The 18494-nt window shown below is 40.4% G+C and overlaps 1 protein-coding gene across 2 annotated transcripts; it reads right to left on the bottom strand.

The window, feature by feature from the left end:
* Nucleotides 1–413: 413 nt before the first annotated feature.
* RMP24 (ribonuclease MRP subunit p24) lies at nt 414–8312 on the bottom strand. Of its 2 annotated transcripts, none has more exons than XM_081253446.1 (5): nt 8158–8312; nt 8051–8073; nt 5586–5785; nt 3801–4000; nt 414–1055 (listed from the first exon to the last, which is right to left on the bottom strand). In XM_081253446.1, the coding sequence occupies exons 1-5, from the start codon at nt 8232–8234 to the stop codon at nt 902–904; spliced, it is 654 nt and encodes a 217-aa protein (XP_081109572.1). In that variant the 5' UTR covers nt 8235–8312; the 3' UTR covers nt 414–901. The 2 variants fall into 2 exon arrangements, with proteins under 2 accessions (XP_081109572.1, XP_081109571.1); XM_081253445.1 differs by having other exon boundaries at nt 414–1050; nt 8158–8306.
* Between the last annotated feature and the right edge of the window lie 10182 nt (nt 8313–18494).

Genomic DNA, 18494 nt, shown 5'->3' with positions numbered 1-18494 from the left:
GCCAGTCTCATTCCACCTCCACTTCTCCTCCCCCCTCGCTCCACCTCCCATGTTCTGCCTTGTCTTTTGGGGGTTCCTCCCATACCCTTGGGTGTCGAGGTCCCCCACCAGCATCTGGTAGGTGCCCTAGTTGTGAGGAGACGCGGACTCTGCGTCCTCCTACTCCGCCATCTTGACTCTGCCTTCCCATGTTATGTTCTGATGTAAATTTTAACCTAAAAATAAGTCTTCACCAGAGCAAATAAAATGCCACTTATGGTGAAATATTATACTTTATAGTTTTTCTCAATTATCAGTAAGGTTACAGACACCTAGAAAGGAGTAAGCACACCTCTCATAAAGGTCTCAATTTCCTTATGAAAGAAAATGACATAATGAAAACTTAAGGGAGGAGAAAATAATAATATAACCACTCACTTCCATATATATCTTTACTACTTACAAGGATCTTTCATATATTTTTGATCCTCACAATCACCTGGTGAGGTAGGCAGGTTTCAGTTTTTCATTCTAATGAGGTATTTTCCCCATAAACACTGAAGAATGCCAAGAAAAGTTTGCTCTTGAACCCTAGTTTCCATGTATTTTAAGAATAAATAAGTTCTTTAAAAAGCAGGTTTTCTGGGCTTCCCTGGTGGCACAGTGGTTGAGAGTCCGCCTGCTGATGCAGGGGACACGGGTTCGTGCCCCGGTCCGGGAAGATCCCACATGCAGTGGAGCGGCTGGGCCCATGAGCCACGGCCACTGGGCCTGAGCGTCCGGAGCCTGTGCTCCGCAACGGGAGAGGCCACAACAGTGAGAGGCCCGCGTACAGCAAAAAAAAAAAAAAAAAAAAGGTTTTTCTGACTAACTTTAGTTTCAGAAATTACATTAAACATTTCTTATTTTCATAGTCCGTCCTTTACAAAGAAGATAAGAAATTTCTGAAGTCCACCTTTGGATTCTTTTCAGATTCACTCTGACTAAGCAACATTTTTAGTTGAGAGAAGTGTTTCTTTGTTTTGCTCACATTCCTTGAGGAGCAAATGGGTGTTGAGTGTCCAGATGTAGCTGTTCTGAAAAGAAACATAAAGCCACACTTAGGTATACTGACAAACAACAGTTCTTCCTTCTTAGCCTAGATACCTGCTACTAGAATCGTTTTCTACTCTTCCATAATTATGGCCATATATGAGCAGTGGCTGTACCCAGAAAAGTCATTCCCATTTTATTAAAAAACCTCCTCACGGGCTTCCCTGGTGACGCGGTGGTTGAGAGTCTGCCTGCCGATGCAGGGGACACAGGTTCATGCCCCGGTCTGGGAAGATCCCACGTGCCGCGGAGCAGCTAGGCCCGTGAGCCATGGCTGCTGAGACTGTGCGTCCAGAGCCTGTGCTCCGCAATGGGAGGAGAGGCCACAACAGTGAGAGGCCCGTGTACCGCAAAAAAAAAAAATCTGCTCACTAAACAGGCTACAGGCAACATTTAGGAGGTATAATGGGTGGTTCTGGAAGCTTCTATCACCACCTGAAAGAGAAAGCTAAAGGCAAAGTGTCATCAGGTCTGAGTTCCTTGTAAGTCTGACACCAAGATTCATGACAGTTCTAAGCAAGGACTTTAAAAACATACTTTTTCTTCAAAGCTCAAGACCACTTCTTGCTCAAAAGTGAAGAATATCAACCTACACATATAGGTACCATTCCATTGTATTTTCGCCCCTACAATATAAGCTCCATGGGGCACTTTGTACGACTAGCTGTATATTCCAGTGCTTTTTAACAGTGCCAAGCACAGAGAATGCCCTCTAAAAATACCCACTGAATAGATGATTCCCCATCTGGTACGTGTGTATTTATGCCTCGTTCTATTTCCTTCCTTCTAATTGTGTTCATCCCCCCAAACAATATTTGGGGTTTGTCAGTCTCATCCCTCTTCTGACTCCCCATCCATGATAAATATGAAATAGCTTTCTCTTTCCTGCATATATCTAAGAAGGAGTCTGGTCTAAATGCAACTGAATTATTTTAAATATGCCAAATGTTCTTTTATCTGCAAATGTCCAATAAAGTAGAAACTTCCATGATGAATTCCTATTGTACCAAACATCAAAGTAACTAGGAATATAGAGAAAACTGGACTTGAAAATTTAAATGTCAAACCCAATATAAAAAACCTCAATTCAGGGGCTTCCCTGGTGGCGCAGTGGTTGAGAGTCCGCCTGCCGATGCAGGCGACACGGGTTCCTGCCCCGGTCCGGGAAGATCCCACATGCCGCGGAGCAGCTGGGCCCGTGAGCCGTGGCCGCTGAGCCTGGGCATCCGGAGCCTGTGCTCCGCAATGGGAGAGGCCACAACAGTGAGAGACCCGCGTACCGCAAAAAAAACAAAAACAAAACCAAAAACACCTCAATTCAGTAAAAACAAGTAATCCAGTCCTTGCTGAATTTTGTTATTGATTTTCAAGAAACTACCAGACTCTTTTGTAACAAAATGTTTAAAAATTCCTTTCACAGTTTCTATGGAGTTAAATTTATTGATTAGCATAGTGAAGAGTGTATTGAGGATTACTAAAAATAAAACATGTGCCCAGTCACACAGTTAACTTAGTATCATTTCACAAATCCCTATTCAGTTAGATTTCCACAGGAATTTCTGATACAGGAAACATCTAGAACAAAGGTTTAGAGCAGGAAAGTAAACTGTGAGTGGTTCAGTTTTGCTGACACATAAGATGAATTAAGGCAAGCAAGAGAGGCAGACAGATTGGTGCCGGGTAGTGGGGGCTGGAAATCCATGCTGGAGTATTTGTTCCATATGCTACAGAGTGAGGTGCTAAAGCTTCTAATCAGAACTGTGCTTTTAAAAAATATAAGACTTGGACTTCCTGGTGGCACGGTGGTTAAGAATCCGCCTGCCAATGCAGGTGTCACAGGTTTGTGCCCTCGTCCAGGAAGATCCCACATGCCGTGGAGCAACTAAGCCCGTGCGCCACAACTACTGAGCCTGTGTTATAGAGCCCACGTGCCACAACTACTGAGCCTGCACTCTACAGCCCATGAGCCACAACTACTGAGCCCATGTGCCACAACTACTGAAGCCCTCACGCCCAGCGCCCGTGCTCTGCAACAAGAGAAGCAACCCCGTAAACCTAGAGCCCATGCTCCACAAGAGAAGCCACTGCAAGGAGAAGACCGCGCATCACAACGAAGAGGAGCCCCTGCTCGCCACAACTAGAGAAAGCCTGCATGCAGCAATGAAGACCCAACGCAGTGAAAGATAAGTAAACAAATAAATAAATTTATAAAAAATAAAAATAAAAAATATCAGACTAGAAGGGCTTGAAACTAGGAGCAGGAAGACTCAGGGAATTATTGTAGTAGTCCTGGCAAAGAGTGAATAATGACCTGAACATATAGCAGCAGCAGGGAGAAAAAGGAAAGAATAGCTGCAGACACCTTGGAAGCAGGATGGATAGAAACTGGCGACTAACTGGACCAAGCCTGAGGGAGTAGGATTGTCAACTATACTCACCATTTCAGGTCAGAATGTCTAGAAGGGCATGTTCATTTATAGAATAAGGAACTTAGGAGGATGGGCGGGTTTGAGTAGTTACCTGTGGGGACATGTAGGGGTGGGAAGTGGATATATTTAATAGGCAGCTGGGAACAGGCCCAGGGAGAGACTGGAAGTAGAGGAACACACCTGGAAGTCAGTGCAGTGATGACTTCCTCAACTGCATGGCAATTTCAGGGGGTGTATTAACAGAGAAATTAGAACTCGTGGGTTAACACTGGCAATTTAAATAGCTTAATGGATTGATACCTGAAAATCAATGATGGGCTCTTGGCTTTGGAACCAGACATATCATGATTTATCTTTGCAGAACTTAGAGTCTTTCTCTCTGGGGTCTTTAGGCTGAGTTTACTTGCAGGAGTGGTAGGATTGCTCTTCAATGTTGATAGAAAGCTTCTACTTTCACCATGATGTTTAACTGTTCTGTTGCATGTTTTACAAGTAATCAACTGCCATAAAAAGAAGAAATAGTGGGTCTGATTTCTCTTATAATTTAATCCAATAAACTGCATGCTCATTAAATTCATATACATAAGGTACTAAACCAGGTACTACAGGGTGAGTAACAAAGGCTGCCCTCAGCAAGCTTGTAAACTAGCAGCAGGAATCAGACAAGACACAAATTTAAAAGAAAATCTTCAATAAAAAGTTAATGGCTAAACACCTGTATATAATTTAAAACACCTTTTTAAAGATGATAAAGTCTTTACTTTCTCAATGTAAAATCGTGTTCGGGGGGGGAATGGAGGAGACTGGGAATGATACTCTTTAACATCTGGAAAGTTGTTCTTTATAACAATAGTAGACATTTAGCATTTTTTTTTGCAGACAAACTCCAAGCCTTTTCCCAATAAAACATGGCAAAATATCACTGAAAATTTAATTGACTCCTTCAAACCTTTATTCTGTAAATACAGGTCTAAAGCAATTTATAAAACCAATCAAATGAATCCTCACATTCTCATACTTCTTCACTTCATTAGCGATAGAGGTTGACTTTCTTTTCAGGATTCATTTTTCAACACATGGTTCAGTTTATTATAATAGCTAAATGCCTTTCTTCTACATATCTGACTCACAAGGCACAGGGTTCAGCCCAGGCCTCAACAAAATTAACAGAAACTAGTTTAGCTGAGAAATACTCTGATGTTCATGAGCAGGTAAAAATGCATTTACAGAGGTCTATTTAAGTTGCTTTATGCTTTCTATAAACAATCAATTTTATGAGAAAGCAAAATTCATTTACCTGTCCAATTATGGTAAACTCCTAAATATGGCAGTTCTAGTCTAAGTTATTACCAACTGTAGTCTTGGGCCAAACATAATCTGTCATAATGTCCAGAATGCCCAGCACAGTGCCTGGTAGTAAGCAAGCACTCGAATAGTTGATAAATGTTAACACAAAACATGCAGATGAAGTGTATCTGATACTGATCTCTATACAGTAAACCAGAGTAATTTGCTTTTGGTTGTTTTATTGCACTTAACATCCCCAATACACAGCATTGTCTGGCATAAGATAGATCCTCAATAAATGATGAATGAACATAAGATGCACTTACCTTTGTTGGGCATAAACTTAAATACATACTGTGACATGGAGCAGAGGTGACTGAAGAAGTAACACTGGTACCTAATACATAAGGCAAGAGTCTTATGTATACCTAATACATACTGCTGTTCGAAGAAAAGAACCATTAGCTGAAAAAATAATTTAGTGGTAACTGCAGTTCAGGTGAAGTCACACTGGTGAGCTCAAGAAATTCTCAACTTTGTGAAAATAACTGTGCTCAGCAATAAGATCTGGGCAATTGAGAGTTCACGATGTTTGGTTTTAGGTAATTGTGAAAAACAAAAATAAGCTGTACTCTTGATGAAACAGTAATCACTAGAAAGAAATTCTATGTATATTTTGACAATCTAAATATACTACTACAAACCTCTGAGTTATATTCAGGCTAATTCTTAACCTCATCTTAAGTGAAAGAAAAGAAAATTCTGGTTTATTTATACATACTGGAATTGAAATCTTACCAATACACTTTTGGAGGCTTTGTACTTTTTCAAAATTTTTGCTTCTTTAAAACTGAGTGTATAACTTCTTGCTTCTCGATTAAGAAGTTTCTGTATTTTGGGTGTCAGTTTGGATTTGGGTTTGAGACGTACTCGAGACTTATCCTGAACCAGCAACTGGAAACAGTATGGACATGTTCCTTCAAAAGTGCTTTTATCATCTAAAATTATACAAATGAAACTCACGAGTCAGCAAACAGAATATTTTGTTACTGCAAACTATCAACATTATAAATGCAAGAGTATATTATTTAATACAAGCAAATATACATTTTCCTTGAGCACACTCAAAATATGAGAATTTACAAAAACATAAATCAGCAATAATTTATTTTACAAAACACTATAATTCTATCCATTCACTCCTTTCAGCAACAGATAGGTAAGTTCCCACCCTTTGCTACACTGTTCATTACTTGCTACCAAGTAAAAAAGGCTGTATGTCTCATCAATTTTACAAACACATTTATCACAAAATAACAAATTATATTGTGACTTTTCTTTCTTAAACACTTAGCACAATTTTGTGGTTGTGAGCTGGGCTTTGTCTGCAGTACAAGGTAACAGGACAACAGACTTGTCCCAGGATCTTTATGCAATCAAGAAAGCATTCACTGACCATCTACCATGCTAGGCTGTGGAGACATAGATATGGAAGTAAAGGAGTTGCTATCTTTATAGAACTCACGCTCTTGGGGATCCCTAAACAAATAAAGATAAGACTGGTAAAAACTGCAGCAGAATATGATTAAAATGCCCTGAAAATTATTAAACTCTGCATAGACTAGCCAGAAACACTTCCAACAGGCTTGAAAAAAGTCATCACAGGTGACTGTAAACTCTTATCTGTATTTGGAAATGGCATCTATTACTGGTAATGGGCTTTCAGGTACAAGTACAGTGAAAAAGCAAGCATGGTTATTTAGGGAAAGGTGAGGTGTGAAGGTGATGCTGCTGGAAAGGAAGGTGGGCACACTATCTGCTATTCAATAAATATTTATTGGTGAGCCCTGTGTTAAGTGCTAGGGATAGACAGCACTACAAAAAGCCAAAGACCATGTTTGTAACTTAGCTCTGCCAAATGTAAAATTCATTCATGTTTACTGAGTGACAGTTAAGTGCCAAGCACTGTTCTGGGTGTGGGAAATACCACCGTGAACAAAGGGCAATTCATGCAGAGAGACAATGAATACAACAATGCCAAATGTTAAGTGCTGGGGAGAAAAAAGAAATACAGGAAAAGGGGAATGGGGCGTAGCGATGGAGCTGCTATAATCTTCAATAGGGCAGCCAGGGAAGGCTTTGTGGGGTGACATTTGCAAGAGACCAGAAGGAAGTGAAGGAGGAATCCAAGGAGATACGTGAGGTAAGATTTCCAGGTAGAAGAAAAGGCCGTGAAACAGCACGGGGGCCTGGCAGTGGTTGGAGTTCAGTGAACAAAAGGGAGAGCAGGTCAGAGAGGTAATGCAGACCTGTGACACAGGGCCATGGAGTCCCTTTAAAAGATTTTCACTTTTACTCTGAGATGGGCAGTTATTTCAGAGTTGGTAGCAGAGAAGTGACATGATCTAGCTTAGGTTTCTATTAGGCTCACGTTGGCTGCTGGATTGAGACTGGACTGTAGAAATGCATGGGAGCTATTGCCAATAATCCAGGAGAGAAACTGATGGCTTGGACCAGGATGGTAAGTTCGATGTGGAGGTAAGTAGCTAGATATTGGATATATTTTAAAGCCAGTGGGATTTGCTGGCGTACTGGCTTGGGGAGGAAGGCTGTTAGTGAGTCAAGAGTGGCTCCTAGGTTTTTGGGCTAATTCCTAAGGATGGGGTTACCATTTACTGAAATGGGAATAACTGCAGGAGGCGGGTTGTCGTGTTGGGGGATAAAGCTTGAATTTTCGCTTAACATAATATTCAAAAAAAGTTGTCAACGTATCTGGATGAGTCTAGGATTCGCGGGAGTGGTCTGGACTGGGGATATAAATTTGCAAGTCCTCAGTACGCAGAATTTAAAGGCCATGAGAGTGGTTGAAAAACTGTCACCAAGGAATTGAGTGTAGCTAGAAAAGACGTCCAAGGGATGAGTCCTGGGACACTCCAACATTTGTAAGTTGGGGAAATTAGAAGAAACCAGCAAAACAGAAGTACTGGCTAAAGAGCTAGGAGGTGAACTTTGTGATGGTCCGGAAGCCAAGTGAGGAAACTATTCCGAGTAGACTAATCAATGCGTCAAATGCCGCTAATAGGGCAGGCAAGATAAGGCACGTTAAGGAATTTGGATTTTTTACGAAACTGAGAAGCCTCTAGAGGGGGTTTATTATGGCAGTGGGTCGATCCGATTCTTTTGGATCATCCTGAGAGTTGTGGGGAATGAAGGCGAGCGGGGCGACGACAGCCTGACCCACAACCAACGGGCGTCCTCCCTACCGTGTGACGAACTGTAGGCCCAGCTGCAAAAGAGAAAGAGACTCATAAGGGACAAGGAAACACCCCCTAGCGGCTAGCCTCCCGCTCCCCCTCCCTCCCTCTCTTACAGGAGATAGCGGGCCTGGCCCGGGCAGCTATCTTGCAGTTTCCGTGCCGCAGCCTCAAGGTAGTGCTTCTGCCTCATAGTCACCACCACCTCTGCGCAGCTGAGACCCGGTGACAAAAAGAGACTCCGGAAGCCGGCTTCCCAACGTGGCGGACTTTGACGTCGGGATAAGAGCTCCTTCCGGAAACAGGTGCCCTAGGCTGAAGGGTTCCGGTGCCTTCGCGTCCGGTCCGGCGCGCAGGCGACCCTCCCCCCGCCGTTGGCCCCGCCCCGGGTCCGGCGATCACCTCAGGCGATAGTCTGGACGGAGCAGCTTGACTGGGCAGGGGTGGCAGCGTCAGGAGCCGAGGGTGCCGCCCGCCTCTCCGTCTTTGTCTGGTAGCCTCCTTTACCACACCCCTGTTGTCATTTCATCAGCCCCCGTCGCCCTCTAAATTTGCGTGCTGGGGTACTGACTTGGGCCGCGGCGGACGGAAGCGCGGTCCGCAGGGGGGCAGCTGGGAGAAGCGAGGCCTCGAGCTTCCTTCCTTCCTTCCCTTCCTTCCTTCCTTCAACTGAAATTCACATGACATAACGTTAACCAATTTTAGGTGAACAACTCAGCGATGTTTAGTACAATTGCAGTGTTGTGCAAACACCACTGTTACTAGTTTGGAAACATTTCTATCAGCCTACCGGTACCCCATTAGCAGTTACTCCCCATTCTTCCCTCCCTCTCAGCCCCTGGCAACCACTAGTCTGCTTTTTTTTTTTTTTTTTTTTTTTTTTTTTTGTGGTACGCGGGCCTCTCACTGTTGTGGCCTCTCCCGTTGCGGAGCACAGGCTCCGGACGCGCAGGCTCAGCGGCCATGGCTCACGGGCCCAGCTGCTCCGCGGCATGTGGGATCTTCCCGGACTGGGGCGCGAACCCGTGTCCCCTGCATCGGCAGGCGGACTCTCAACCACTGCGCCACCAGGGAAGCCCTAGTCTGCTTTTTGTCCATATGGATTTACCTATTCTGAACATATCATATAAATGGAATCATACATGGAATCTCTTGTGTGAGGCTCTTCCATTTAGTATAATGTTTTTGAGGTTCATCCACTTTGCAGCCTATATCAGAACTTCATACCTTTTTATGGCTGAGTAATATTACGTTGTATGTATGTACCATGTATTGTTTATCCATTCATCCATTGATAGACATGTGAGTTGTTTTACCTTTTGGATATTGTGAATAATGCTGCTATGAACTTGAACATGTATTTGCTACTGTATCTGTTTTCTATTCTTTTGGATTTATACCTAGCAGTGAAATTGCGGGGTTATACTGTAATTCCATTTTTAGCAAGGATTCCAGTTTCTCCACATCCTCACCAACACTCATTTTCTGTTTTTTTTAATTCTAACCATCCTAGTAAGTGTGAAGTAGCATCTCTTTGTGGTTTTGATTTGCATTTGTCTAAGGGCTAATGATGTTAAGCATCTTTTCATGTGTTGGCAATTTGTATATCTTTGAAGAAATGTCTGTTCCACTTCTTTGCCCATGTTTAAATTGGATTATTTGCCTTTTGTTGTTGAGTTGTTAAGAGTTTTTAAAAAATATATTCTGGATACTAGACCCTTATTTATCCTTCATTTTTAAGTTCAGGAAGGAGTCAAATGATGCAAAAGTTTGTAAAGAGAAACTATATATTTACCCCTATATAGACATATTTTAATTTTTCAGAAGAAAAGTTATTATGTCTGCTCTTCCCACCTTTCCATCCTGCTTCTGTGAGGTGATCAACATTAGCAGTTGGGTCTCTTCTCCTTCTATGACCTTACACATGTAAACACTTGTATGAATGTATAAATATCCCCAATTGCCATCACCACACAAACAACAACAACAACAAAAAAACCAAGACATACACAAAAACCAAAAACCAAAAATAGAATGTTAGTCCTTTACGATATAACTTGCCTCTTTCCTTAACAACAGGCCACAAACATCTCTCCAGTATATACAGTTCTCACATGTACTTTCTAATAGCTGACAATATTACAAAATGTAATGAACCATAATTTGTTTTCCTATTGATGAACATTCGATTTTTTTTCAGTGCTTTGCTAGTTCAACTAGTATACCAGCAAATATCTTGTATATGCTAATGCTTTTTATTTCTTTTGTCTGAATTCCTAAAAGAGAAATCACTGAGTGGAATGATATCCATATTTTAATTTGCTAGATCATTCAAAAAAGTTTGTAGCAATTCACACTCCCAGCATCAATATCTGAGAGAGCTGGGTCAAACTGGATGACTGAAAAGGCGAAGGTCATTAGTTCACTTAAATACCAGTGAGATAAAGCCTCTATTCATTATTTCTTGATGGTTTGCATTTTCTTTTGTGAAAAGAAATCTTCACTGGGTTGTTTATCAATTTCTAGGAATCTTTGTATTTTGGTGAAATTCATCCTCTGCTTGTCATTTATGACACAATGTTTCCTTACTTAACTCTTATCCTTGGCAAGGTTTATAGCATTTTTGCCACACAAGATTTTGTATGTGGTCAAAATCTGCACGATTGAGTCTGGGTTTTCTGTATAGTGTTAAAAGTCCTCGTTTATGCTGAAGCTAGACAACTGACTATTCATCCAAATGTTTTTCTTATACTTTTCTAGTTTAGTTTCTTCCATATACATCTTTTTTAAAAAATTTATTTATTTAATTTATTTATTTTTGGCTGCGTTGGGTCTTCGTTACTGCGTGTGGGCTTTCTCTAGTTGCGGCAAGCAGGGGCTACTCTTCGTTGCAGTGCGCGGTCTTCTCAGTGAGGTGGCTTCTCTTGTTGCCAAGCACGGGTTCTAGGTGCACGGATCTCAGTAGCTGTGGCATGTGGGCTCAGTAGTTGTGGCTCATGGCCTTTAGAGCGCAGGCTCAGTAGTCATGGGGCTTAGTAGCTCCATGACATGTGGTATCCTCCTGGACCAGGGCTTGAACCCGTGTACCCTGCATTGGCAGATGGATTCTCAACCACTGCGCCACCAGGGAAGTCCCTCTTCCATGTACATCTTTAAACCATATGAAATGTATTTTCACTTAAATATGAGGTAGAACATATAACTGGAATTTTTTCCAGATGGACAGCAAGTTATGCAAAGATCCTTTACTAGCTAAACTAGTCTTTTTCTACTGGAATTGAAGTTAAAAAAAATATGCACTGAACACTGCATATGTGCCAGGCACTTTTTAAAGTGTCTTACTTGTATTAATTTACGTCATCCTCATAACCCTGTGGCATAGGTGAAATGTCAGTTTATCTATATAAGTTTTTTTAAAATAAAGTTGCATCTACTTCTAGATTTTTTTTCTGTTTCACTAGCCAGTAAAGCAGAAGAGGAGAAACGCATTGTATACACATGTGTACATACTCCCCTGGCCCCCAGCACACTTTCCTTCAGCTGTTTCCTTCTATCTGCTCTGAACACTGCACTCCTATATCCAGATACCTCGTCAGCACCACTACTTGCATCACAACTTGTTTTCTCAGACGCCGTGGGGCCCAGATAGCACCCTTGGCTTCCCCCACCAAAGAGCCTTCCCACCCCTTGTAGCCACTCCACCCACAAGCTCTGTGGGCTCCCAATCAGAGGCAAATCATGACTCTGCCCACTTCTCCTCACACCTTGGCCATCCTCTCTTCTTTTGCCTGCATCCCTACCTTGGCTCCTACATTCTTTTCCTGCTTCCTTTCTCCCAGTCCATTCTTCACAGGGCAGACAAAGTGGCATTCTTAAAATGTAAATCATTTGGGGGGACATGGAGTGTCCTCTGCAAGCTCCTCATTGCACTTGGAACACAAGCTCCTTGCCCTGCTCTCCAGGGCCCCATGTGGCTGGTCACTGCCCCACCGCAGACTTCACCTTGTCTCACCTACCTATACTCATACTGCTCTTGCCTTGCCAGCCTTCTTTCTGTCACTCAACATATCCTGCTCAGACCCACCCCAGGGCCTTGGCTTTGAATGAGGATCCTTTCCATAGCTACTTTTCCTCCTCATTCAATCTTGGCTCAAATATCACTCTCTCAGAGAGGCGTTCCTTGACCACCCAATAAAGAACTGCTCCTGGCCCACCCACCAAGTCACTCTCTGCCATAACTAGTTGTTACTGTTGTCATAGTAACTTCACTATCTGAAATTGCCTTATTCATTCATGGTTTACCTGTTCTCCTCCTGTTCTCCTCCTGAATGCCTTGGCAGCAGGACTTGGTCTGTCCTTTTTGTTGCTCTTTACATGGACCCCAGCCCAGGGCCTGGCAACAGAGCAGGGGCTCAATAAGGAGCTGCAAAATCATACTGGAAGGAAAGGAAGTTGAAGGGGTTGAAGATAAAACTAGATTGGCCATGAGCTGACAGTTGTTGGCAGTGAGTTTGTTATGTTTATTTATTTATTATAAACCTTTTATTATGAAAAATCTCAAACATATACAAAATAATCACCATAATATAATGAACCTTCATATATACATCACACAGCAACTCTCAGCATCCTGGCATTCTTGTTTCATCTCTAACTCTCCCTACTCCCCTTCAATTATAATAACAATTGTAAACATTTTTAAGGAAAAATGTACCTATGTTGAAATGTACAAATCTTAAATGTACAATTTAAAAAGTGAGTATACTCCTATCAAGATATAGAACATTTCCAACCCCCTGGAAGAGGAACTACACTCTATCAAGATTGTCCTCATCCCCTAAGTCCCCGTAGTGATCTTTCCCAGTCACCTGCCCCTCAAAGAGGCACCACTTTTCTTCTCCTCCTCCTCCGCCTCCTCCTCCTCTTCCCTCTCCTTCGTCTCTTCTCCTCCTCCTTCTTCTTTTCTTCTATCATATATTAGTTTCATCTGTCCAGAATTTCATACAAGTGGAATCATATGATATACACTTTTCACATAAATTAGTTATGACTTTCTAGAACTTCACATTAATGGATTGAAATAGTATGTACTTCTTTTACTGTTTTTATTGCTGGGTGGCATTCCATTTTATGGTTATACTACATTTAGTTTATTCACCTGTTGATGAACATTTGGACTGTTTCCAGTTTTTGTCTATTTTAAATAGAGCTGTGATTAACATTGTTAAACAAGTCTTTTTGTAACCTATATTTTCACTTTTCTTGGGTAAATAAGAGTAGAATTTCGTGGTCAAATGAGCATGTTTAACTTTATAAGAAATGGGCAAATATTTTTCCAAGGTATTTGGATCACTTTGGATTCTCATCAAGAATGTATGAGAGTTCCAGTTGCTCCACATTTTTCCTAATATTTGGTGTTGTCAGTCTTTTAACTTTTGAACTATTGTAATGGTATGGAGTGATATCTCTTTGTGGTTTCAATATTCACTTGACTGGTGAATAATGATATTGAGCACTTTTTTCGTGTGCTTATTGGCCATTTGTGTGACTTCCATTGTGAAGTGTCTATTCAAGTCTTTTGCCCATTTAAAAAATTGTGTTTGTTTTTATTATCAAATTGTAGGAGTTTATTTTATTTTATTTCATTTCATTTCATTTTGCCGCACCACGCGGCTTATGGAATCTTAGTTCCCTGACCAGGGATTAAACCTGGGCCCTTGGCAGTGAGTGTGTGGAGTCCTAACCACTGGACCACCAGGGAATTTCCCATTATATATTCTTCTTTTTTTAAAAATAAATTTATTTATTTGTTTTTGGCTGTGTTGGGTCTTCGTTTCTGTGTGAGGGCTTTCTCTAGTTGCGGCTAGCGGGGGCCACTCTTCATCGTGGTGTGCGGGCCTCTCACTATCGCGGCCTCTCTTGTTGCAGAGCACAGGCTCCAGACGTGCAGGCTCAGTAGTTATGGCTCACGGGCCCAGTTGCTCCGCGGCATGTGGGATCTTCCCAGACCGGGCTCAAACCCATGTCCCCTGCATTGGCAGGCAGATTCTCAACCACTGCGCCACCAGGAAAGCCCCCCCCATTATATATATATATATATATATATATATATATATATATATTTTTTTTTTTTTTTGCGTTACATGGGCCTCTCACTGTTGTGGCCTCTCCCGTTGCGGAGCACAGGCTCCGGACGCACAGGCTCAACAGCCATGGCTCACGGGCCCAGCCGCTCCGCGGCATGTGGGATCTTCCCAGACCGGGGCACGAACCCGTGTCCCCTGCATCGGCAGGCGGACTCTCAACCACTGCGCCACCAGGGAAGCCCTATATTTTTAATAAAAGTCTTGACTACCCATTTTCTTAATGGTGTCTTTTGATGAGCAGAAGTTTTAATTTTGATTAAATCTAATTTGTTAATTTTTGTTATTTTTCTTGTATGGTTATTGCTCATCTAGCCCCAGATTGTAAAATATTCTCCTATATTGTCTTCTAAAAGCTTGGTAATTTTGTTTTTATGTTTAGGTCAATGAGATATCTCAAATTAATTTTTGTGTAGTGTGAAGGCAGGGTGTTAGTAGTTCCAGCAACATTTGTTGTAAAGACTAGCCTTTCCCCATTGAATTTATCTAACACCTTTGTCAAAACCAGTTGATCACTTAACTGTGAGTCTATTTCTGGACTCTCTAGTCTGTTGTATGGATCTATTTGTCTACCCTTATGTAGATACCATACTGTCTTAATTACTATAATTTTGTAATAAACCTTGAAGTCGGGTAGTATAAGTGCTCCAGCTTTGTTCTACTTTCCCAAGATTGCTTTGGCTATTCCACATCCTTTGCCTTTCCATATGCATTTTAGAATTTTCCTGCTAATTTCTAAAAGGAGCCTATTGACATTGAATTGTAGGGAGACCACTGTGGGGAGAATTGACAGCTAAAAAATGTTGAATTTAAATCCATAAATGTAGTATATATCTCCATTTATTTAGGTCTTCATTAATTTATCTTTGCAATGTTTTGTTGTTTTCAGTGTATAGGGCTTACATGTCTTTTATGAAATTTATTCCAAATACTTTATGCTTTTGGCAGTATTGTAAATGAGATTATTTATTTATTTACTCATTTATTTGGCTGCACAGGGTCTTAGTTGCAGCATGCTGAATCTTCATTGCGGCATGCTGGATCTTCATTGCAGCACGTGGGATCTTCATTGCGACATGTGGGATCTTTAGTCGCCGCATGTGGGATCTAGTTCCCTGACTAGGGATTGAACCCAGGGCCCCTGCATTGGGAGCACAGAATCTTAGCCACTGGACCACCAGGGAAGTCCCCAAGATTATTCTTTAATTCCACTTTCCCAATATAGACATACTATTGATTTTAATATATTGACTTAGTTAAACTCACACATTAGTTTACGAATAACCTAGTTAAACTCATGTATTAGATCTAGAAGGTTTGTTTTATAGTTGATTCCTTAGGATTTTCTATACAAATGATCATGCCACATGCAAATAGGGGTATATATAGTTCTTCTTTTTCAGTCTACGTGCCTTCTGTTTTTTTTCTTCCCTTATTGAACTGGCAAAGACCTCCAATACAATAGAATTGGCAAGAGCAGAAAACCTTACTTTCTTTCTATTATTAGGGAAAGTGTGTTTAGTGTTTCACCATTAAGAATTAATTAGTTGTAGGTTTTTCACAGATATCTGCAATTGAATTAAACAAACTCTCTTTTGTTCCCAGTTTACTGAGAGTTAAAAACATTTTTTCATAATGAATAGGTATTGAATTTTGTCAGATGCTTTCTTTGCATCAGTTGAGATAGTCATATGTTTTTCTTTATTACCTAAATATGGTGGGTTACACTGATTGGTCTCTGAATGCTAAACAAACTTTGTATTCCTAGGATTAAACCCTACTTTTTCATGATGGATTTATGTATTGTTATTTTTGATTTACTGATAGTTTGTGAATAATTTTTGTATTCATATCTTATAAGGTCTTTGGTATCAGGTTTATGCTGGTCTCATAAAACAAGTTGGAAAGTGTGCCTTTATCCTTTGTGTTCTGAAAGAGTTTAAGATTGATACTATTTCTTCCTTAAATGTTTGATAGAATTTACTAGTGAAACCATCTTAGGCTTAGGTTTTCTCTGAGAGTTTTTGGTAATAAATTAAATTTCATTAATAAATATAAAGTTACTCAGATATTCTACTTTTTGTAAGTTGTATTTTTAAGCTATTTGTTAAAGAGTCTTCTTTAAGTAAAAAAGAAAAGGCCATAAGTAGAAATAAGAAAATATATGAATTATATTCCAATAAAGATGTTTAAAAAAAAAAGAAAATGTGTGAAAGAAAAAATCTCACTGGTAAAGGCAAATATACAGTAAAGGGAATGGACCAGCCACTTAAAAAGCTAGTTTGAAGGTTAAATGATAAAAGTACTAAAATCAGCTATAACTACAGTAAGTAGTTAAGGGATACTCAAAATTAAAAGATATAAAATAAGACATCAAAAATAAAACACTGTGGCGGTGATGGAGTAAAACTTTAGGTGCTTTTAGAATGCATTCAAAGTTAAGGACTGTCAGCTTAAAATAAACAACTATACATATAAGTCAATATTTAGGAACTTCATGGTAACCACAAATGAAAAACCTACAATAGATACACAAAAATGAAGAGACAGGAAGCCAAAAATAACAATAAAGAAAATCATCAAATAGAAAGGGGAGAGACCAAGAGAAGAAAATAACAGGGAAGAACTATGAAAACTACCAGAAAACAGTTAACAAGATGGCAAAAAGTACACGCCTACCAATAATTACTTTAAATGTAAATGGACTGAATGTTCCAGTCAAAAGACATAGGGTGGCTGAATGAATAAAAAAAGAAGACCCATCTATATACTGCCTACAAGAGACTCTCTTCACATTTAAAGACACGCAGAGACTGAAAGTGAGGAGTTGGAAAAAGATATTCCATGCAAATGGAAATGAACAGAAAGTTGGGGTAGCAATACTCATTTCAGACAAGGTAGACTTTAAAACAAAGTCTACAATAAAAGACAAAGAAGGACATTATATAATAATAAAGGATCAATACAAGAAGGGGATATAATATTTGTAAACATATATGCACCTAATAGAGGAGCACCTAAATATATACAGCAGATATTAACAAACATAAAGAGAAAAATTGACAATAATACAATAATAAAAGGGGAGTTTTAACACCCCACTTACATCAATGGAGAGATCATCTACTCATCCAATAAGGAAAACTGTCCTTAAATGACACATTATACTAGATGGAATATACAGAACATTCCATCCCCAAACTGCTGAATACACATTCTTTTCAAGTGCACATGAAATGTTCTCCAGGATAGAACACGTTAGGCCACAAAACAAGTCTCAAAAAATTTAAGAAGATTGAAATCATATCAAGCATCTTTTCTGACCACAATGATATCAAACTGGAAATCACTTACAAGAAGAAAACTGTAAAATCCACAAATATGTGGAGACTAAAGAACGTGCTGCTAAACAACCAATGAATCAATGAAGAAATCAAAGGGGAAATAAAAGATACCTTGCGATAAATAAAAGTGGAAACACACTTTTCCAAAATCTATGGGACACAGCAAAAGCAGTTCTCAGATGGAAGTTCCTACTGATACAGACCTACCTCAAGAAACAAGAAAAATCTTGAATAAACAACTGAACTTTACACCTAAAGGAATAGAAAAAGAAGAAACAAAGCTGCAAAATTAGTAGAATGAAGGCAATAATAAAGATCAGAAATAGAGACTAAGAAATAATAGAAAAGATATATGAAACTAAGACCTGGTTCTTTGAAAATATGAAAAAATAAACTTTTAGCCACACTTATCAAAAGAGGGAGAGATAGAGGGCTTAAATAGATTCAGAACTGAAAGGAGAAATTACAGCTGATACTACAGAAATACAAAGAATCATGGGACTACTATAAGCAATTATATGCCAACAAATTGGACAATCCAGAGAAAGCTAAATTCCTAGAAACATACAGTCTTCCAAGACTGAATCAGGAAGAAATTGAAAATCTGAACAGACCAATTACAAGTAATGAAATTGAGGCTTCCCTGGTGGTGCAGTGGTTAAGAGTCTGCCTGTCAATGCAGGGGACATGGGTTCAAGCCCTGGTCGGGGAAGATCCCACATGCCACGGAGCAACTAAGCCCATGTGCCACAACTACTGAGCCTGCACTCTAGATCCCATGAGCCACAACTAGTGGGCCCATGAGCCACAACTACTGAGCCCATGAGCCACAACTACTGAAGCCTGTGCACCTAGAGCCTGTGCTCTGCAACAAGAGAAGCCACCACAAGAAGAAGCCCGTGCACCACAACAAAGAGTAGCCCCCACTCTCTGCCAGTGCCCAGCAACAAGACCCAAAGCAGCCAA

This window comes from Mesoplodon bidens, assembly GCF_964165515.1.
Source record: "Mesoplodon bidens genome assembly, chromosome: 13".
Lineage (NCBI taxonomy): Eukaryota > Metazoa > Chordata > Mammalia > Artiodactyla > Ziphiidae > Mesoplodon > Mesoplodon bidens.
Note: the sequence above shows the minus strand (reverse complement) of the source record. Positions and strands in the feature narration are given on the sequence as shown.